At 41.5% G+C, this 22,519-nt stretch overlaps 1 protein-coding gene across 1 annotated transcript in view; it reads right to left on the bottom strand.

The window, feature by feature from the left end:
- Positions 1 to 22,519, bottom strand: part of PLPPR1 (phospholipid phosphatase related 1) — a 290,512-nt gene that overhangs the window by 7,988 nt on the left and 260,005 nt on the right. The window contains exons 6-7 of the mRNA XM_055120712.1: positions 16,104 to 16,354; positions 4,473 to 4,649 (exon numbers count right to left, since the gene is read on the bottom strand). Coding sequence (XP_054976687.1) covers positions 4,473 to 4,649; positions 16,104 to 16,354 — 428 coding nt within the window. The remainder of the gene's footprint in view (positions 1 to 4,472; positions 4,650 to 16,103; positions 16,355 to 22,519) is intronic.

Genomic DNA, 22,519 nt, shown 5'->3' on the forward strand with positions numbered 1-22,519 from the left:
ATCTCTGAGATGATTATCATTAAATTATGTGATTATTTCCTTGGTATTAAGTAAATAACATAGAACTTGTATTGATTTTGTGAAAAGACTTTCCATAGAAGTTGCTTTACACTTTTCCGAATGTATTGTTTTATTTTTTGGGTTTTGGGCCACATCTGGCAGTGCTCAGGGCTTACTCCTGGCTTTGTGCTCAGGGATCAGTTCTGGTGAGACTCAGGAGACCGTATGGGATGCCAGGGATTGAACCTGGGCCAACTGCATGCGAAGCAAGTTTCTTATGCACTGTATTATCTCTCTACCAGCACCCCCTCTTTATGTCTTATTGAGGGTCCTTTGTAATTAAGATGGCTTTTACCATCTTTGCATTTTCCCCATATAAATAATCACTCTCCATCCCCTTTGTATCGTTCTGCATCTCTGTTTTCAAAATCACTGTCTCTGAATCTTTCCTCACTCCTCAAACACTATAGAACATTTGCATAAACATTCTCTACTTGGTTAATGTACATCTCACGCTCCAGTTCTGCTTAAACATCCTGTACTCAAGAGAATAGGAAGACGTTGAGGCTCTGGAGTTGGAGAGACCAAGTCAGATTCCTTTTATTTTTTCAATTGCGTGGCCACAAGCAAGTGACTTAATTTTTTGTTTTGTTTTGTGGCCACACTAGGCAGTGCTCAGTGAACACTCCTAGCAGTGTTTGGGAGACCAAGTACAGTGCCAGGGATTGAACTGGGTTTAGCAATGTACAAGGTAAACACTTTAACCCTACAATCTCTCTGGTCCCTGAGTTACTTCTTTTTGAACTTTACTTTCTTCATGCATAAAATAAAGTTAAGAATATTGTTATAATTATTCTAGAAGATGCTTTGATCACATAAAGCAAAGAGCATACAGTAATTGCCTAACTATTATTCTCCTCTTTTTCTTCACTCTCATCTTCATGGGAAACATAAAACAGTTATGAGTTAAAAATATTGCAATTTTTTTCCGTTCTTCTGGTTTTCTCTGTCCCCTTTCCAAGTATTTGCTTCAGAATGCCTCCAAGGTCTCTTCAACGATGCTTTCTTTCCTATTTCCCAGCTTAGAGCTTGTGTATATGCGCTGTGTCCGTGCAGACACAGTAATAGAACATATCCTGCCAGAGCAATCCAACAGCCGGGATAGGTCTTAGATAAAGATCATCTGTAGGAAACACACTTCATACTTGCCTTTGGGAAGGCAATAACAGAATAAACAATAACCAAGTGGTAGGAAGTATGGCTGCAAGTTATTTAGAGAAAAAGGTTTTAATTAATAAGTCTAATTTGTATGTAGCAGCACTTCAGTAAAGAGCAAGCACTTCATAAGATTTCATCCCATGGATATGCCATGAAAATTGCCTTGGAGAATCAGCCCTGCTATTTCTAGCTGAGGATGGCTGATCCAGGGATACCAACATGACTTGGCTTTACTTTGGAGCCCAACCCTTCGAGTATGTACCACCAATCTCTTTTAAGAAAACTCTCTTGTCTTGAAGTCACTAGTGCAATTTCCCTCTCTTAAAAAGCAGTTTCAGGAAATTTCTCCTATTCAGTATAAACATCCAGGGTCACATCAGACTCAATATAAACATCCAGGATCACATCAGCATGAATTTTCCTGCAGCCTCTCTCAGAGAGCTTTCATTTAAGTTCCGTATTTTTCACTGTAGAATGATAGACCTGGTCTATTGCAAAGAATTTTGAGTTAGAATGGAGCTTCTCTAAGGTTCTGAGTAAGTGAGAACATCTTCTGCATGTCTGTTCTAGGCTGGGGCAGACAAGGAGGAGAATTATAAAAAGGAGGAGTTGGGTCCCAGGACCAGGAACTTCTTTGTGTCATGCCAGTTTTCATGGGTGCTTTGAACCAGAAGAGTTAAAATAAGAGGAAGGCTAGCTATACGGTGATGGTTTCTGTCTCCAACAAATGCTTGATAAATATTATTAGGTAATTTATTTCACAGGCAACATACAAATATATAGTTCTGATGCTTGGCTGCAAATTCTTTGGATACTATTTTCAATCTTTAAAGATAATTTTTAAGAACTTGCGAACCTGCTCTTCCCTGGCATGACTGTGCAATTGATTACTACCCACCAGGAAAAAATGGAATTAATTTAGTGATTATGCTGCGACATGGATGATCCCAAAATACTGATGCTGGGTGAAAGATGCCTGAAAAATTAAACAATACACACTATTCAATTATGATTTATATGACATTCTAGAAAAAATAAATTTATAGAGACCAAAAGACCAGTGACTACTTGGCAATGAAGGAAAGCAGGTGGGAGAAAGGATGCATTGAAGTCTCAAAAATAATCAAATTGTGCATTTTTTTTGGTTTTTTGGGGGTCACACCTGGCGATGCACAGGGGTTACTCCTGGCTCTTCACTCAGGAATCACCCCTGGCGGTGCTCAGGGGACCATATGGGATGCTGGGATTAGAACCCGGGTCGGCCGCGTGCAAGGCAAATGCCCTCCCCGCTGTGCTATCGCTCCAGCCCCCCCAAATTGTGCATTTTATTTACCATTTCCTGCATTCTATCATTCTCAGTAAAATTAAACAAAACAACAACAACAACAAATAACCCAGAAAATAATAAAACTTAACTTCTTGCCATCCAATTCAGAGTGGGGGATTTCTTAGTTGAGTGGTCAGGCCTCCAACTAGTCCAAGAACTAAGATATTACTCCCGCCAATTAAAAATACATGAGAAAACAATATGAAATACTAGGCTGCAAAAGGGTTATTTTATGTGGCTAAGAAGCACTTTCAGCAAAAAGAAGAGGCTCAACAGGCATTTTAGATACCAACAGAGGGGTATGAGAAAAACGGCATACAGTTTGATGAGGGTATTTTTGGTGTATTTGATGAGGGTCTATTTGAGTGGCCTATGCAAATCTGGGCCAGGGCTGTGTTTTTCAGAGCTGAAAGGGGTTGTCTGCTTCCACCAGCATTTTGTATTCTTTGTTCTTCCCTTAAGCAACATTTAGTTTCAATTTGCAAATGAACAAAGTCCTTTTTTTTAAGTTCTGTTACCTTCTTTCCCCCCACAGTTACAGAGTTGTTCATAAGGAGAGGGACAGATATAAAAAAATTTCACTCATTTGTGGGATATGAAAAAAATAGCATGAGACTAATATGCAAGGACAGAAGAAACAGTCCTCTGGCCCACAGTTGGAAGCTTACCACAAGTGTGTGGAGGGGCGGAGGACAGTCAGAATAGAGAAGGTACCGCTAGGACAGTAAGAGCTGGAAATGATCACTCTGGACAAAAACTGAGTGATGAAGAGGTAAAGGGATATACATGATAAACTTTCAGTACCTGTATTGCAAACCATAATGCCCAAAAAGGAGGGGGGTGAGACAAAAAGAAGAGAGGGAGACAGAGAGAGGAAGAGAGAGAGTCAGAGTCAGATAGACAGAGAGAGACAGAGAGAGATAGAGACAGAAAGATAGGAGACAGAGAGAGAGAGACAGAAAGAGAAAGAGAGAGAGAGAGAAACACAGAAACACACAGAAAGATAGAGACAGAAATGGCCTGTTATAGAGGCAGGCAGGTGGTGGGGAGAGGGGGGAAGGGAGGGAAACTAGAGGGATACTGGAGGTGGGAAATATAAACTGGTGAAGGGACAGGTATTGGAACATGGTATGACTGAAACCCAATCATGAACAGAGGTATTTTTTAAAAAAAAATTGGAAGGTATGCCAAAGTATTAGTAGGCCGAGTTCCATTTCAAGCCCAGTGATGAAGAAAGAGGAACAAACTGTTCCTAGGGAAATCACCTTCCTGACCCCTGGTCAGGGTGGGAGGGATACCTGGCGGTGCTTGGGGATATTCCTGATATTCCTGGCTCTGTGCTCAGGAGTGATCCCTTCATACCATCTGTGAACTGGGGACTCAAACCAGGGTCCACAGGATGCAATGTGAGCACCTTAACCCCTGTGTTGGCTTTACTGCCTGGAAGAATTCTTGCAGTGAAAGAATGCATCATACTTGGAGGATAATTGCAACTCATAGGTAGGGGTCAGAGTGGTAAAGAGTGTGTGCGTGCATGCATGCGTGTGTGTGTGTGTGTGTGTGTGTGTGTGTGTATGTGTGTACTGTGGGTAAAGGGGGTGTGTGTGTAGACAATTTTTTATTATATTTTATTTTTATTTGATTCCTCCGCCTCTCTCAGAGAGCCCGGCATGCTACCAAGAGTATCCCGCCCACACAGCAGAACCTGGCAAGCTACCCATGGTATATTCGATATGCCAAAAACAGTAACAACAAGTCTCACATTGGAGACGTTACTGGTGCCCAGTCCAGCAAATCGATGAACAAGGGGAGGACAGATAGGGGTCAGAGGAACTTGGACTTAAGGACAAAACCTGAAAAACCCGACTCATGATCTTGGAAAACATTTCAGAGGATATGTAAGCTGGAAAGAGAGACGGTGACCTACCAGAAACAGGGCGATGGCCGTGCCCAGGATGAAGCCTGCAATCACGTCAGAACAGTGGTTCCGATACTCCGACACCCGGTTGAGACCCGTCAGGAAGGCTGTGCAGAGTGTCCCGAGGCACAGCACTGGCTTGGCCAGTCGACTGCTCTTCGTCTTGATTGTGCTTGTGATGTACATCTGGCACAAAAAGAAATCAGGAAGTCACAGGACCGCCTCCTTGAATGATGCATACACAAGCAAGCACTTATAAACACACTTAAACAGGAGCTCCGTCCTATTAGTTGCTTAACTCCACTTAGCCACTTAGTCGAGCATTAGGGGTGGAAACGAATGTGATAAGAACAATAAACAGAATATCCACTAATCACGGTGTTTTACAATCATTTGGAGCACTAGTAAATTTATGTAAGATTTTAACATGCAATTGCAAAAAAATGGGTTTAGACCTTGACCTGACACCATGCACAAAAGTCAGATCAAAATGGATTAAAGACCTCAACATTAGACCACAAACCATAAGGTACATTGAAGACAAGGTCGGCGAAACCCTCCACGATATTGAAGATAAAGGTATCTTCAAAGGTGACACGGAACTAAGCAATCTAGTAAAAACAGAGATCAACAAATGGGACTACATTAAACTAAAAAGCTTCTGCACCGCAAGAGATACAGTGACCAGAATCCAAAGACTATCCACAGAATGGGAAAGGATATTTACACAATACCCATCAGATAAGGGGTTGATATCAATGGTATATAAAGCACTGGTTGAACTCTACAAGAAGAAAACATCCAACCCCATCAAAAAATGGGGCGAAGAAATGAACAGAAACTTTACCAAGGAAGAAATACGAATGGCCAAAAGGCACATGAAAAAGTGCTCTGCATCACTAATCATCAGAGAGATGCAGATCAAAACAACTTTGAGATACCACCTCACACCACAGAGACTAGCACACATCCAAAAGAACAAAAGCAACCGCTGTTGGAGAGGATGTGGGGAGAAAGGGACCCTTCTACACTGCTGGTGGGAATGCCGACTGGTTCAGCCCTTCTGGAAAACAATTTGGACGACTCTCAAAAAATTAGATATTGAATTCCCATTTGACCCAGCAATACCACTGCTGGGAATATATCCCAGAGAGGCAAAAAAGTACAATCGAAACAACATCTGCACATGTATGTTCATCGCAGCACTGTTTACAATAGCCAGAATCTGGAAAAAACCCGAATGCCCCAGAACGGATGACTGGTTGAGGAAACTTTGGTACATCTATACAATGGAATACTATGCAGCTGTTAGAAAAAAGGAGGTCAAGAATTTTGTAGTCAAGTGGATGGGCATGAAAAGTTTCATGCTGAGTGAAATGAGTCAGAAAGAGAGAGACAGACATAGAAAGATTGCACTCATCTATGGTATATAGAATAACAGAGTGGGAGACTAACACTCAAGAACTGTAGAAATAAGTACCAGGAGGTTGACTCCATGGCTTCGAGGCTGGCCTCACGTTCCGGGGAAAGGTCAACTCAGAGAAGCGATCACCAACTACATTGTAGTCGAAGGCCATGTGGGGGAAGGGAGTTGCGGGCTGAATGAGGGCTAGAGACTGAGCACAGCGGCCACTCAACACCTTTATTGCAAACCACAACAGCTAATTAGAGAGAGAAAACAGAAGGGAATGCCTTGCCACAGTGGCAGGGTGGGGTGGGGGGGAGATGGGATTGGGGAGGGTGGGAGGGACACTGGGTTTACGGGTGGTGGAGAATGGGCACTGGTGAAGGGATGGGTTCCAAACTTTGTATGAGGGAAGTATAAGCACAAAAGTGTATAAATCTGTAACTGTACCCTCACGGTGATTCTCTAATTAAAAATAAATAAATTTAAAAAAAAAAAAAAGATTTTAACATGCAAAATAGCATGGTAGCACTGTCCTCCCATTGTTTATCGATTTTCTTGAATAAAAAAAACGTAACGTCTCCATTGTGAGACTTGTTGTTACTGTTTTTGGGCAGCTTGCCAGGCTCTGATGTGCAGGCGGGATACTCTCGGTAGCTTGCTGGGTTCTTCGAGAGGTATGGCAGAATCGAACTCGGGTCAGCCGCGTGCAAGGCAAACGCCCTACCCGCTGTGCTATTGCATGCAAAACAAACCTTCCATAAAATCCCATATACCCAAAATACAGACTCAACAACACAAAAAACATGAGATCTAAGCTGCAGCCATTAGAACTTTCTAATGTGCCTGTCAGTTGACAGGTGGGAATGGGGCAGGGAGGGGAGGTCGGGGTAAGGAGGAAATACCAGGACATAGATGGAGGGAAGTTGACGCTGGTGGTGGGATTGGTGTTAAAATTTTATATGCCTAAAATTCAACTAATAACTTTGTAAATCACATTTCTTTAATGAAAAATTAAAAAAATCTAACAACAAAATGAATTTTATAGGGGCTGGAGTGAGAGTAGAGTGGGTAGAGTGCTTGTTTGTGTGTGGCTAACCCAACCCATATAGTCCCCTGAGCAACGCCAGAAGTAACTCCTGAACATTACTGGGTGTGACCCCAAAACCAAAAAAAGAAAATGAAAGAATTTTCTAGAGATGACCAGGTAAGGTACATACTGGTGGTATACTTTACTTTTTGTATTTTTGCAGTCCTAATTTCTTATACTTTTAGGCAATGGATAAAAAAGTGTTGACCAATAGTTGATTTGATTAAAACCTCCAAATCAGTGTATCACAGAAATGTGTTTCAGTAGTGTGGAGAAATTGATGATCATATTGCATGCCGAAAGTAGATAATGAACCAAACATGATGATCTCTCAGTGTCTGTGTTGCAAGCCATAATGCTCGAAAGTAGAGAGAGAGTATGGGGAATATTGTCTGCCATGGAGGCAGGGGGAGGGTGGGAAAGAGGGGGTATATATCCGGGATATTGGTCGTGGGGAATGTGCACTGGTGGAGGGATGGGTGTTTGATCATTATGTGATTGTAACCCAAACATGAAAGCTTGTAACTATCTCACGGTGATTCAATAAAATAAAAAAGAATAAATTGATGATCATATTCTTTGAGGCAGCAATAATGATCTCTATACTTATTTATTGCAACATATTTTGAAATAAACTGAATTTGTGCCACAACTTATCAAAAGGTTGAGAGTAGGTAAAACCTAATGTGATATATGACACCTGAGGTGTGGGCTGTTCTAATTTAATTGCAAAGAGTTGGGTAAGACTCTAATGTTTCACAGGCTTATGAAACAAAAGAAAGCTGAGCCGCTCTCAAATTACATTGTTAGTTCACCTTTGGTAAGATTATAAGTAACCACAAGAGGGCAATATAAACCCACCATTTCTTTAATATGGACTAAAAGAGTTTGTGACTGAAAAGAAATAGTATGCTTGATATTTATGGTCTATAGCTATAGCATTCTTGTACAGCCTGAGCATACACAAGTTAAAATAGATGCATCAACAATCTTACAATAGAGATTTTTAATTTCTTAGAATGATCTGTCCACACTGGTGTGAATACAGTAAGATGCATTATATATGTAAGAGACACCATTAAATCTATAATTAGATTAGAATCACATAAATTAGAGCATGTTAATATATCTTCTGAACCTGTAGGGAATGTTACTTAACATCAGTAGTATTATATATTTTATCTTTTTATATCTCCATACTATTTTTAATTATATTGTTTATAAGTCATGCCTATACAATTAAGAGTTATCGAGAATGCAGTAATTTATTTAGTATTATTTGCACTATTTACCAGTATTTAAAAAATCTTTGTTGAGTAGTGATTTCTAAAAGCAATTAACACATAACAAGGGCTCAGAAGGTTTGCATAATTTAAATCTTGAACCAGAGTTTGTCTGATCATAGTCTCTCTGGGTCATGATTTGAACTGGGTTATGTCTGAATTCTTGAAAATGTGCTATTACAGCATCTATTCCGAATGATCTGTGTTTATTTCTTTATGAAGTCAATTTATATATCATTTGATGAGATAGCTTATTATGAGTAACAAATTTATTTAAAATTGTTATAGCAATTAATTTAGCAATGGTGATTCTCATAAAAATGAAGAAATAGGCTCAGGAGTCAACATTAATCAATATTTTGAAAATCAGAAAATATGCTGGGTGTCTGGGAGTACTTCCTTTGTTTAAAAAATACCTAGCACAGGGTTTGCTTGGTTTATCAGCAAAGAAACCTCAGCAAATCACAACTGATCCAGTTTGAAAATTAAGTCTTCTTCATTATTTATGTCATTGTTTCCTTACTGGGGGTGGAATGTTTGAAATCATTTTCGACACATCTTCATTAGCAAGTTATTCTAAAAGGAATAACTAAGAAGACTTATGTTGTATAAATGGTAGTTGACAAACTGAGCCTATAAATTTGACCCTGTAAAATGGAATACAAATAAACCATTGTTTCATAAAGAAATGTAGCATACTAAACTTTACTAAATAGACTAGATCTGTAGATAGTCACCTTCCTCCCATCCTTAACACATGTATTCAGGGCTATTACATGGATAGATGCCACAGACAGCCTCACACTGAGATTGCAGTGACTCTCATTGGCAGGATGGGGACATGGTCCTCTAGGGAGGGGGGATGGGTGACACTCAGAATCCCTGGGAAGAATGGGAAGGCTGAAAGAAGTCTTTCTTTTATCTTCTCCCTCCCTCACCTTTCACTGAGAACCACTAGATTGTTGATAGCCTGAATATAAAATAAGCTGAAGCCAAGCAAAAGGTGCTTTAGTTTTCCTTTCCCTTTTAGATTCATGTTTCTAAAAAAACTTTTTTTTGGGGGGTGCAAAAAAATTGGGGGGTATTAACTGGTGTCACACCTAACTGTGTACAGGATTTACTCTTGGCTCTGCACTCAGGGATCACTCCTGACAGTGCTCTGGGGGTTGAACAGCTGCCCACAGGGAAGGCAAGTGCCTGAACCCCTACCATCCCTCCATTCCCTACAAATTAAAAAAAAATTATTGTAATTTTGAGTGCACCACAAAAGTGCCGAAGACCCTACCCCACTGTCAAAATGGATATTTTCAAACAAGAGTTATTCTTCCACAGGTAAAGTCAGATGCTACTTGGCCTGTGAGATGATGCTTATATGTTGGTACTCTGGGGTAGAATGAAACACAAGCAAGAAAAAGGTGAAATAAAGGCATTTCAAAAACGAATGCAACTGAGTAATTCTATTTTTTTCTTTTTTTTTTTTTGGGTCACACTTGGTGATGCACAGGGGTTACTCCTGGCTCATACACTCAGGAATCACTCCTGATGGTGCTCAGGGGACCATATGGGATGCTAGGAATTGAACCCGGGTCAGCCGCGTGCAAGGCAAATGCCCTACCTGCTGTGCTATCACTCCAGCTCCAGCAATTGAGTAATTCTAAGATTCTAAAATATATAGTGCCATTAAAGAAATGAAATGTAGGAGCTAGAGCGATAGTGCAATGGGTAGGGTATTTACCTTGTAAATGGGTTTGTTCCCCAGCACCCCATCTGCTCCTCTGAGCACTGCTAGGAGTGATTTCCAAGTGCAGAGCCAGGAGTAAGGCCTGGAGCACTGCTGGGTGTGACCCAAATTCTCAAAAAAGGGAGGGGGCTCGAACAATAGTACTGTAGCACTGTAGCACTGTTGTCCTGTTGTTCATCAATTTGCTCAAGTGGGCACCAATAATGTTTCCATTGTGAGACTTGTTACTGATTTTGGCATATTGAATACGCCAAGGGTAGCTTGCTAAGTTCTGTTGTGCGGATAGGATACTCTCCGTAACTTGCCAGGCTCTCCGAGAGGGATGGAGGAATCAAACCTGGGTAAGGCGCGTGTAAGGCAAACACTCTATCCACTGTGCTATCGCTCCAGTCTGGAACATTAGTACATTTGTCAATTTGTCTAGAGAGTAGGGCATTTGTTTTGCACACTGCCAACACAGGTTTGATCCCTGGCATCCCATATGGTCCCCTGAGCACTATCAAGAATGATTCCTGAGTACAGAGCCAGGAGTAATCCCTGAGCATTGCTGGATGTGGCCTAAAAAAAAAAAAACACCAAACCAAACAATAATAATAAAAAATTAAATGTTGTCAGTTTAAAAATGGAGGTTTATTTGTTTTCCATTGCTGAGAATGAAGAAATATGGAAAACAAATTATCAAATGCTTCCTTTCCAGCAGGTCTGACTTTGGGAGAGGAAACTCCAAACAGTAATAGTGAGTTTTTTGTTGAAATATTGAATGTAATCAAAGTAAAGAGAAAGTAAAGTGAAATTTATCAGCTATACAGGCGGGGTGGGGGGCTACGGGGGTAGGGAGTATGGGGGGAGTTTACTATGGTTCTTTTTTTTTTAGCTTTATTTATTTATTTATTTTTGCTTAGAACGTGTTTTATTTGTTTCATTTTTTTTAATTCTTTTATTGATTCACCATGTGGAAAGTTACAAAGCTTTCAGGTTTAAGTCTCAGTTATACAATGCTCAAACACCCATCCCTTCACCAGTGCACATATTCCACCCCCAAGAATCACGATATACCTCCCCCCTTCCCCCCACCTCCCCAGCCCCCCACCCCGCATGTGTAACTGGTAAATTTCACTTTACTTTCACTTTACTTTGATTACATTCAATATTTCAACAAAAAATTCACTATTATTGATTTGGAGTTTCTCCCCCCTAAAGTCGATCTGCTGAAAAGAAAGCATTTGGTAATTTGTTTTCTATTGCTGAGAATGAAGAGACATGAGGTCAGGAGGCCGCACCAGCAGCAGCATAGTTTTGGATTTCTGTATTTTAGTATTTTAGTAACTAAGTCCAGAGAAATGTCTGCCAGGAATCGCAACATTGTAAGCTTGTACCTCTCAGCTACTTTATATTCCACATATGAGTACGATCTTTCTATGTCTGTCTCTTTCTTTCTGACTCTTTTCACTCAGCATGATACTTTCCATGTTGATCCACTTATATACAAATTTCATGACTTCATGTTTTCTGACAGCTACGTAGTATTCCATTGTGTAAATATACCAGAGTTTCTTTAGCCAATCATCTGTTTTCGGGCACTCTGGTTTTCTCCATATTGTGGCTATAGTAAACCGAGCGGCAATGAACATGGAAATGCAGATGTCATCTCTACTATACCTTTTTGCCTCTCCGGGATATATTCCCAAGAGTGGTATTGCTGGGTCAAATGGGAGCTCAATTTCTAACTTTTTGAGAATCGTCCATATTGTTTTCCAAAAGGGCTGAACCAGTCGGCATTCCCACCAGCAGTGAAGGAGAGCCCCTTTCTCCCCACATCCATGCCAACACCGGTTGCTTTTGTTCTTTGGGATGTGGGCCAGTCTCTGTGGTGTGAGATGATATCTCATTGTTGTTTTGATCTGCATCTCCCTGATAATTAGTGATGTTGAACATTTTCTCATGTGCCTCTCAGCCATTCGGATTTCTTCTTTGGAAAAATTTCTGTTCATTTCATCAGCCCATTTTTTGATCGGGTTGGCAGTTTTCTTCTTGTGGAGTTCAACCAGTGCATTATATATCCTTGTTATCAACCCTTTATCGGATGGGTACTGCATAAATATCCTTTCCCATTCTGTAGATTGTCTTTGTATTTTGGTCACTGTTTCTTTTGAGTTGCAGAAGCTTCTTAGTTTGAGATAGTCCCATTTATTTATCTTTGTTTTCACTTGCTTGGGCAGTGGCGTGTCAGCTTTGAAGATACCTTTGGCTTCAATGTCGTGGAGGGTTTTGCCGACCTTATCTTCAATGTACCTTAGGGATTCTGGTCTGATGTTGACGTCTTTAATCCATTTTGATCTGATTTTTGTACATGGTGATAGATGGAGGTCTAAACCCATTTTTTTGCATGTAGCCGTCCAGTTTTGCCAGCACAATTTGTTAAACATGCTTTCCTTGCTCCACTTCACATTTCTTGCTCCCTTATCAAAGATTAGATGATCATATATTTGGGGGTGTATGTCAGAGTATTCAACCCTATTCCATTGGTCTGCAGCTCTGCCTTTGTTCCAGTACCATGCTGTTTTAATGACAACCACTTTGTAGTAGAGTTGGAAGTTGGGGAGGTTGATTCCTCCCATTTTCTTTTTCCCAAGGATTGCTTTAGCTATTCGTGGGGGCTTATTGTTCCATATGAATTTCAGGAGCGCTTGCTCCATTTCTTTGAAGAATGTCAAGGGTATTCCTATAGGGATCGCATTGAATTTGTACAGTGCTTTGGGGAGAATTGCCATTTTGGCAATATTAATTCTCCCAATCCATGAGCAGGGGATGTCTTTCCATTTCCTCGTGTCCTCTTTTATTTCCTGAAGTAGTGTTTTATAGTTTTCATTATACAAGTCCTTTACCTCCTTTGTTAAGCTGATTCCGAGGTACTTGATTTTTTGAGGCGCAATTGTGAATGGGATTGCTTTTCTCAGGTCACTTTCTTCTCTCTCATTATTTGCATATAGGAAAGCCATGGACTTTTGAGTATTGATTCTATAGCCTGCAACTTTACTATACGAGTCTATTGTTTCTAGGAGTTTCTTGGTAGAGGTTTTAGGGTTCTCTAGGTATAGTATCATATCATCTGCGAATAGTGAGAGCTTGATTTCTTCCTTTCCTACCTGAATGCCCTTAATATCTTTTTCTTGCCTAATCGCTGTTGCAAGTACTTCCAGTACTATATTGAACAGAAGTGGAGAGAGTGGGCATCCTTGTCTCGTCCCTGTTCTCAGAGGGAAGGCTCTTTTTTTTTCCATTGAGAACAATGCTTGCCATTGGCTTGTGATAAATGGCTTTGACTATATTGAGGAAGGTCCCTTCTATACCCATTTTGGCGAGTGTTTTCATCATAAACGGATGCTGGATTTTGTCAAATGCTTTCTCTGCATCTATTGATATGATTATATGATTTTTATCTTTTCTTCTGTTGATATGCTGGATTATGTTGATTGATTTCCGGATGTTAAACCATCCTTGCATCCCCGGGATGAATCCCACTTGGTCGTGGTGTATGATGTTTTTGATGAGTTGTTGAATTCTATTTGCTAATATTTTGTTGAGGATCTTCGCATCTGTGTTCATCAGGGATATTGGCCTGTAGTTTTCTTTTTTGGTGGTGTCTTTGTTTGCTTTTGGTATTAGGAAGTTATGAGCCTTGTAGAAACTGTTTGGGAGGGTTTCTGTTTCTTCAATTTCCTGGAAAAGCTTGAGAAGGACTGGCAAAAGGTCCTCTTTAAATGTTTGGAAGAACTCGCTAGTGAATCCTTCTGGACCTGGGCTTTTGTTTTTGGGAAGACTTTTGATTACCATTTCAATTTCCTTGATGTTAATTGGACTATTCAGGTACTCCAGGTCTTCTTGGTTCAGCCTTGGGAGATTATAGGAGTCAAGGAATTTATCCATTTCTTCTATGTTCTCTTGTTTCGTGGCATAGAGATTTTCAAAGTAGTCTCTGATGATCTTTTGAATTTCATTGGTTTCTGTTGTGATGTCCCCCTTTTCATTTCTGATTCGGCTTATAAGGGTTCTCTCTCTCTCTTTCTTTGTGGGTCTTGCTAGTGGTTTATCAATCTTGTTTATTTTCTCGAAGAACCAGCTCTTGGTTTCATTGATCTTTCGGATTGTCTTTTGGGTTTCCATGTCATTAATTTCTGCTCTAAGTTTTATTATCTCTTTCCTTCTTCTTGGTTTGGGCACCTTTTGTTGGTCCTTTTCTAAGGTCCTGAGCTGTGAAGTCAAGTTATTTATGTGGGCCCTTTCTTCCTTCCTGAGATATGCTTGCAGAGCTATAAATTTTCCCCTTAAAACGGCTTTAGCTGCGTCCCACACGTTCTGGTAGCTCGTGTCTTCATTCTCATTTGTTTCCAGGTACCTCTTGATTTCTTCCTTGATTTCCTTCCTGACCCACTCATTGTTCAATATCGAGCTATTTAATTTCCAGGTGTTTGATTTGGTTTTCTGCATCTGTCCACGATTAAGTTTTATCTTCAGTAAATCATGGTCTGAAAAGATAGCTGGTACAATGTCTATCTTTTTGATTCTGTTGAGGTATGCTGTGTGGCCTAGCGCATGGTCTATTCTGGAAAATGTTCCATGTGCACTGGAAACGAATGTGTATTTCTTTTTGGGGGGATATAAAGCCCTGTATAGATCTATTAGCCCTCTCTCTTCTAATTCTTCCTTCAAAGCCAGTATTTCCTTGGTTAGTTTTAATCTGCTTGATCTGTCCAGAGGAGACAGTGCAGTGTTGAAGTCTCCAACTACTATTGTGTTGCTCGAGGTCTCTTAGCAGCTGTTGTAGGTATTTAGCTGGTCCCTCATTGGGTGCATAGACATTTAGGAGTGTGATTTCTTCCTGATGTACACATCCCGTGATTAATAAAAAGTGGCCTTCACTATCCCTTCTAATCTTTTTCAACCTGAAGTCTATGTTGTCCGATACTAGTAACGCCACCCCAGCTTTCTTGAGGGAGTTGTTTGCTTACAGGATTGTTTTCTATCCTTTGACTTTGAGTCTGTGTTTGTTCTGGCTATTCAGATGTGTTTCTTGCAGGCAGAAGAATGTTGGGTTCAGTCTCTGAATCCATTTTGCCATTTACTGTGGTTCTTGGTGGTGGAATATGTGCACTGGTGAAGGGATGGGTGTTTGAGCATTGTGTAACTGAGACTTAAGCCTGAAAGCTTTGTAACTTTCCACACGGTGATTCAATTAAAAAAAAAAGGATACAATAAGAGTAAGAAAAATAAGAGGGACACCATTGTTTATTCTTATATTTTTAGGTACAGAATGGCCTTTAGTTTTTTCTTCGATGAGAGCAAAAACATTTGAAGACAATATTATATCTCAATGGGAGCAGAGCCTGCCTGTGTGATTTGAAGGTTAGGGGTGAGGAAGGATCGCTCATTTTCTCCTAGCAAAGTTATAGAGAAGAATGTGAGAGAGGCAGAGGGAAGCTGTGTCTGTCCCGGCCTATCACATTTGATTCAGTGCAGCCACTCCCGTAAGTCTATTCCTGCTCATCTGTAAGTAGGTATGAAACACGTGTCTGTTCTGGAACCAACCACAACTCTGGTAGACAGGCAGACAGAGCTGTTTTGGGCAGTGAGAGAATCCGAGGCACAGTGCCAGCAATCTGTGATGAAAATAATTATACGTTGTGGCTCTTCTCTGTGCCTCCATTTCCACAACTGTAAATAGGGTGGGGGGGGTGGGAGGGATGCTGGGACCATTGGTGGTGGAAAATGGGCACTGGTGGAGGGATGGGCACTTGACCATTGTATGATTGCAATGCAAGCACGAAATTTTATAAGTCTGTAACTGTACTTCATGGTGATTCATTAATAATTTTTTTAATGGGAAATCTGACTACATGATGGCAGGAGCAACAGCATAACACAGGAGAAACACTGTAACATGACTGTAAAAATCTGTATGTGATTATGAAAAGTATGAATTTGTGTGTGTATGTGAGAGAGAGAGAGGGAGGGAGGAAGGGAGAGAGAGGAAGGGAGAGAGGGAGGAGAGAGATAGAGAGAGAAAGAGAGAGAATCAGAATCTTGGGAGAAATAGCAGGACCTACAAGGCTTGGATACTCACAGTGGCATATAAGGCCGAGTAGATGCTCAGAGCAGCGTGTTTGGAGGGGAAGGATCTCCGCGCCTTTTCGATCACTTCCAGGTCCCCGGTACAAATGTTCCCATTGTTTATGAACTGGTGGTGCGCTCGGCAGTCTGCGCTGGTGTAGTTCGGCTTACACACTGTCAGGAAGTATGGTGTTAGGTGCCCGGTGACCACTTGTCCGGCATTTACAAAAATGTCAGTAGCAAAAAGTCCAAATGCAAATACCCCTAAAAGGAAATTTGAATCGATTAGAAAAGGCACATATACCATTGACTGGTTTTGTCCCTGAGAATAAATATTGTAGTGAGTCCATCAAGACATATCAAAAGTCTTTCGCTCACCTGTATCTCTCCAGTACCCTCTTCTCTAATCATCCAAATTGATACACACTCTGCAGTTAGCATCTCGTTGTTTTGCATCAATACATTAGAAGAGGCATGTTTAAATGGAAAGATTTTGAACTTTGGAATCAGGTAGATATGGGCACCCCTCCCACCTCTGTTAAATCATTCAGAGTATAGATCATTTGCTTTTTCTGAATCTTGGTACTTTAAAATACATCATGGCTGGGGATAGTAATAACTCAGAAAGGAGTGGGAAAGATGAAATAAGATCTCTGCAAAATACCCACTGTGGTGAATGGTGTTAACTATTCAACATCACATTTTTTTTTCTGTATAGAAAATATCTCCTCCCTGGTCCTATTTAAAACCCTAAAGCTCCTTTAGGATTATCACATTATTCCAGGTAAAAAAAAATAAGACTGTTAAAATTCTGCTCCTAAAGGAGAAAAATCTCATTCCTTAGGCCTTAGGTGAATTAGGTGAATTACAAGTTTCATTTGTTGTCTGTGTCAGAAAATGAGAAGAAAGGAAATAGTAAGGATAAAAGCTCTTGACTGTATTATGTTGCAAGGATCCCTACTGCTAATTACCCTGCACAAAGTGGCTTGAGACAACACAGATTTATTATATAACTCAGGAGGACACAGCCCAAATTTGGCAGGGCTATGTTCCTTCCAGAAGCGCTGGAGTAGAATCTGTCTCTTACCATTTTCCACTTTCTAGAATTTTCCTTCATTCCTTGACATGTACTCCCTTTATAGCAATCCCATAATAATGAACACTGCCAAATCTTCATTGACTCTGATTCTCCTTCTCCCTCTTTTAATGACTGTTTGATTAGACTGGGTTCATCTGGATATTGAGAGTACTCTTAAGATTTGATCACACCAGTAAACTTTATCTTGTCACATAAGGTAACACATGTCCCAGAGATTGGGACGCAGTTATTTTGGAGAGCAGAAGGTATTATTTTTTCTACCTATTCATGTGGTTTCAGAGAGTCTCTTGCCCGCACGCCTGGCTGTCTTCCCTGGGGCTCCTCAGAGGGGATGGGCTCCAGCTTCCCTCCCTGCCCTGAGCAGAGCTCCGGGCAGCCAAAGACCACTGGAACCTAGCCACAGCCATGCTCAAGGCCTCTCTCCACACGTTCGGACAGGCCTCATGCATGAAGGTACCGGCAGAGGAACCCAGGTGTGTGTAATTCCACCAATGACCAACATCCAGAGACTTAAAAGCAAGCTCCCAGAAGCGATATCTTATAACCTACTTTTCCCTCTGGGAGAAACTCTCAAGCTACTGAGAGCTTCCTGCCCATATGGGACAGCCTCTCAAGCTTCCCATGGTGTATCTATATGCCAAAGCCAGTAACCAGCTGAATCTCATTCTCCTGATCCTGAAGGAGTCTCCAATGCGGCATTGTTGGGATGGCCGAGAAGAGAGAGGCTTCTAAGATCTCAGGGATACGACGAATGTAGAGGTTACTGAGACCGCTCGAGCCACTCGATGATCAATGGCATTTTGTAATCGTGATTATGATTCATGTGCTTTTAGAATCCTGCGAGTAAGCCACACAGATTTTATCTACTCTCTGGTAAATTTAGTGTTAGACCCAATAAGTTTGGACATGTATCTAGTATTCCAAAGAGGCGGCTTTACTGTGAATTCTTTTAAAATCTATACAGTACATCTATAGATTATTTGTGGAACATTTTCTACTAAATAAACTGAATGACTATGCAGAGCCAAAGTATGTCCTATCACTAGATGGGATAAGGAACACGTTTTCTAAAACAGCTCAATAATGGGAGAAGTTGGCAAGTGTGAGAGACACTGCTAATTGCATATGACAAGGGTCTGATTTAGTTTCAATTAAATTTCTACCCAATTTTGACTCCCAAATTCAATGTCCTAAATCACTAAATTGTGCTGACTTCAGCACCCAAATATTCATTTATTATAGGAGAAATGAAGGCGAGCTTGGCTGAAGCCTTCATCCAATTTTCATTTGGAGCCGTATCAATTGCTATAATTTTCTTTCTTTCTTCTTCTTCTTCTTTTTTTTTTTTTTTTTTGGTTTTGCCAGGATGTACTTTATCAGAATGAGAATTGGCTCTTTAAATAGCTTTCTCCAGTTCCCATTTATAGAGCTCACCGGCTGAGTGCATGCACTCACTGCTCTTTCCTGGCCATTTGCATCTCCAGGGTCTTGAATTCTGAATGGTTGGGAATTTTGCGTTTCTAATATCTCCCAACAAGATTCTCGAATCCCAGATCTCTGGCATTTTCAAGGGCCAATAAGTCTGTCTAGAAGTACTTCTCTAGGAAACTAGGGATGCTTATGATTTGAAAAGGGAAAAGGATAATCCTTTCTTCTGGCCCAGAAGATATTATTGGAGAGCAGAAGGTATTATTTCTTCTACCTATTCATGTGGTATCAAAAGTGCTTTCCACAATGGCAGGTTAGCTTTTACAGGGACAGAGACTTACTGACTCTGTGGGTTTCCCGTCTGGTGTGCTGTGTATGGCAGTGCCATGCTTTCCTGTCCCTCTTTTCTCTGCCTCCCCTGGAGTTAGGTCAGCTTTTTTTTTTTTTAAAACCTTCTAACAAATATTGGTTTTGTGGATATTTGGTTCCTGTGCTCTTGACTTGGTTTCAGAAGGACACCAGCTGCACCAGGATCCACCTGCCCGGCACAAGCATTGTCAGTCAGGGCCGAGGAAGCAGCTGCAGAGATCCGTAGAAAACCCAGGGCTTAGAGAAGGCACTCTAGGGCTATGCTTCAAGTCACACATGCTTAAATCACCCCCTTTTTTTTTCTTATCCTCAGAGTCAGGTGGATTGGCATTTGAGATCTATATTGTAAAGCATGATATGAAGAGGTTTTTTTTTGTTTTTTCAAAGGAGGCTGTGATCTCCAGCCAGGCTCAGGGAGCCTAAGGACCACTGCTGGAAATATTCAACCAACTGGATGGATGATTGAATGGTGGCCTGGTGATAAGGGACTTCTCAGATCCAGTGGAACCGGAAGTCATCCCGGCCACCCTACTGGTGCTCATGGGCATCCAGGATTCTAGTGGGAGGTGCTCAGGGAGGCTGCTGGTGATAGAGCTCAAGCATGAGCATCCAGGGCATATGCTCCAGGTCCTGAGACATCTCCCTGTACTAGTGCTGGGAGCGCAGGTGTGGGCGATTTCTGGAGGGATTAATCTTTCTGTACAGTGTTGTTCTTGGGCCCTGTGATGCTAGGGGCCAGGAGGGTCACACCTAGACATTCTGGGGTGTGCAGTGCTAGGACAGAATTCAAAGCCATTGCAGACAAGGTATGAGCTTCAGCCTTTTGAGCTATCTTCCAGCTGCTGATGGAGATGTCTTACACATGTCGATGAATCCTACAAACTTTTAAGTGATATCATTTTTGAAATGAAAATTCCACTTTTATTTCTATAACACTCTCTAGATGTTCCTATTTATTGTATGAATCTACTCCAGACACAGTGTTCCTTGCTCCCCCCTTTTTTTTAACTGATCAAAATCGAATTACATTTCTGAATGGATTCACAGCAGACAAAAAATAAAAATATGCTTCTAATTTGTATAGATATGGGCTGGAGCTATAGCACAGTGGGTAGGGCATTTGCCTTGCACACAGCAGACCCGGGTTCAATTTCCAGCATCCCATATGGTTCCTCAAGCTCCGCCACGAGTAATTCCTGAGCGCAGAGCCAGGAGCAACCCCTGAGCAACCACTTGGCAAAGCAATAATAATAATATTATTATTATTCCAAAAAAGCTAGAAAGGGAAGTCCAAGAGCCACAGTCTTCAGGAGACCAGTGAGTTTTAAGATCAACTCTAGAACAGGAAAGGGTGTGCTGAGAATATTATCCAAGGAGGAAGAGCACTGTCAAGTCTGGCTGAAAGAGCACTCCCAGATTTCTTGTTTAGGAGAGATTATCAAGCTCCAGGAAAGAGGTTATAAAAATAGCCAGAATGATTCGGGGGATCTAGATGAAGTATGTTCTTTGTCTCATAGGATGCAACTTAAGGGCCCTACAACTTCCTGAGAATCTCCCCAAAAGTATGGCATCACGGCAGCCAGTGCCTCACAAGGAAAACAGAGGGACAGTCTGATTGGCTGAGTCTAAGACCACCTCACAAGACCTCACATTCGAGCACAGAGCACAGCATCAGCATTAGAGAATTCTATCAACTCTAGGGATCAGGGGCAAATGCTCTGAGGACCAGGGAGCTAGCAGACGCCTGGAATTACAACAGAGATTGGTGTCGTCAGTTGGTGATGTCTGATTGTTATCAAGATGACACAGATTGGCTGAGAAAACCTGAGCCTGTCTTTTCTTTATGACCTAAAAGAACTTGGCACCTATCAAACAAGTAAAAGGATAAAGAAGAGGAAGATTTAAAAAAAAAATCCTTATTTTTCTACCCTTGGGGTTTTACCTGACTCCAGCTGGTCTTGAGAGAATGTAGTTGGATAAGTTACGATCTTCAATCACTAATAACTCAGTATGTGGAAGTGAGATTCTGAGACTTGGTCATGGCCACAGAATTGGTGCTGTGTCCTGCCCTTTCACTTAATAGAAAATGTAGTAGCAGCAGCATAAGCCAGAAAATATACATGAGGAGGGTCTGTAAGACTACAGGTGACGGGATCCACAGTGGATGATAACAAGTGTCAAGACTGACCTAACTTGAGAACCAGACCATGCAGTGTTGAGGCGGTCTCGTGCTTCCTACCCAGGAGCACTTCATTAGGGAGTCTGCAACCAGACACCCACACAAGGGTTGGAAGAGCAATCTGGGGAGGACTGAATCCCTTTAGTTGTAATAGCCTGTGTGAACTCAGGTGGAGCTTCTAAACTCAAATGTTCCATATACAACGATAAATGTGTAACTTTCCCATTTAAAATGATACCTTGCAGACAGCTTCCAATAGACTCAACTGTTGACCAAAATATACATGATGACAATGAAAGATAGGTAAAAACCAACAATAAATACCCAGGCCGAGGGGATTGGAAGGAATACTTCTCTCTCTCTCTCATACACACACAGTTTTGCCTCATGGAAAACGCAGCTTCCTCCTCAAGTGGCAGAGACCTCAGGAGACACTGAGAAAGATTTCTTTTCTCCTCTACTTCCTCTCTGACTCAGACCCAGGATTTAGATTACACACAAATGAGGCTTCTATCACCCCACTGGATGAGTTCTGCTCTTTGAAATGTCTTTGAGCTGTTTTCTTTCCCTCTTCATGTATTTAGAGAGAGAAGCTCTCTACAGCCGGCAGGAAGCGGCAGGCTACATAGGTACTGTAGCACTGTAGCACTGTCGCCCCATTGTTCACAGATTTGCTCGAGTGGGCACCAGTAACGTCTCCATCGTGAGACTTGTTATTGTTTTTGGCATATCGAATACTCCACGGGTTAGCTTGCCAGGCTCTGCCGTGCAGGCGGGATACTCTCAGTAGCTTGCTGGGCTCTCCGAGAGGGATGGAGGAATCAAACCCAGGTTGGCTGCGTGCAAGGCAAACACCCTACCCTGTGCTATCACTCCAGTCCTAGAATCTTTAACAAAAAGTAAATTTTTTTGAGGTTAGAATTTACATATATTGGCTGGTGACTTTAACTACATAGATTTCAAACATTTGCAGGAGTCTAAAAGTGTGTCAGGTAAGGCTATTTCTCGCCAATAGTTAAAGGTGGTCTGTGAGGAGTTGACTGGAACATTGTCCTCAAGCTGAGTCTCTGGCTCTGAGCAAACATCTGGTGGATGGGCCTGGTCCTTCTGCCTCTGAGGAAACATTAGTTCTCATACTTGGGCTTGATGTATTTCCCCTGGTTGATCTGCTCATAGAACGTGTCCACACCTTGATTGTGGGTGTGTGTGAAGAAGAGGGTGACGGAGGGTGACGGAGTAAAACTTGGTGGTAGTTGCTGAACCTGCCATGATTCTTCACTGCCGGACTCCTCCCACGGCACTAGCATTTTATTTCTGAGGAAGCAGTACCCCCTCGCCACCTGCCCCACCTGCC

This window comes from Sorex araneus, chromosome 1 (assembly GCF_027595985.1).
Source record: "Sorex araneus isolate mSorAra2 chromosome 1, mSorAra2.pri, whole genome shotgun sequence".
Taxonomy (NCBI): Eukaryota; Metazoa; Chordata; class Mammalia; order Eulipotyphla; family Soricidae; genus Sorex; species Sorex araneus.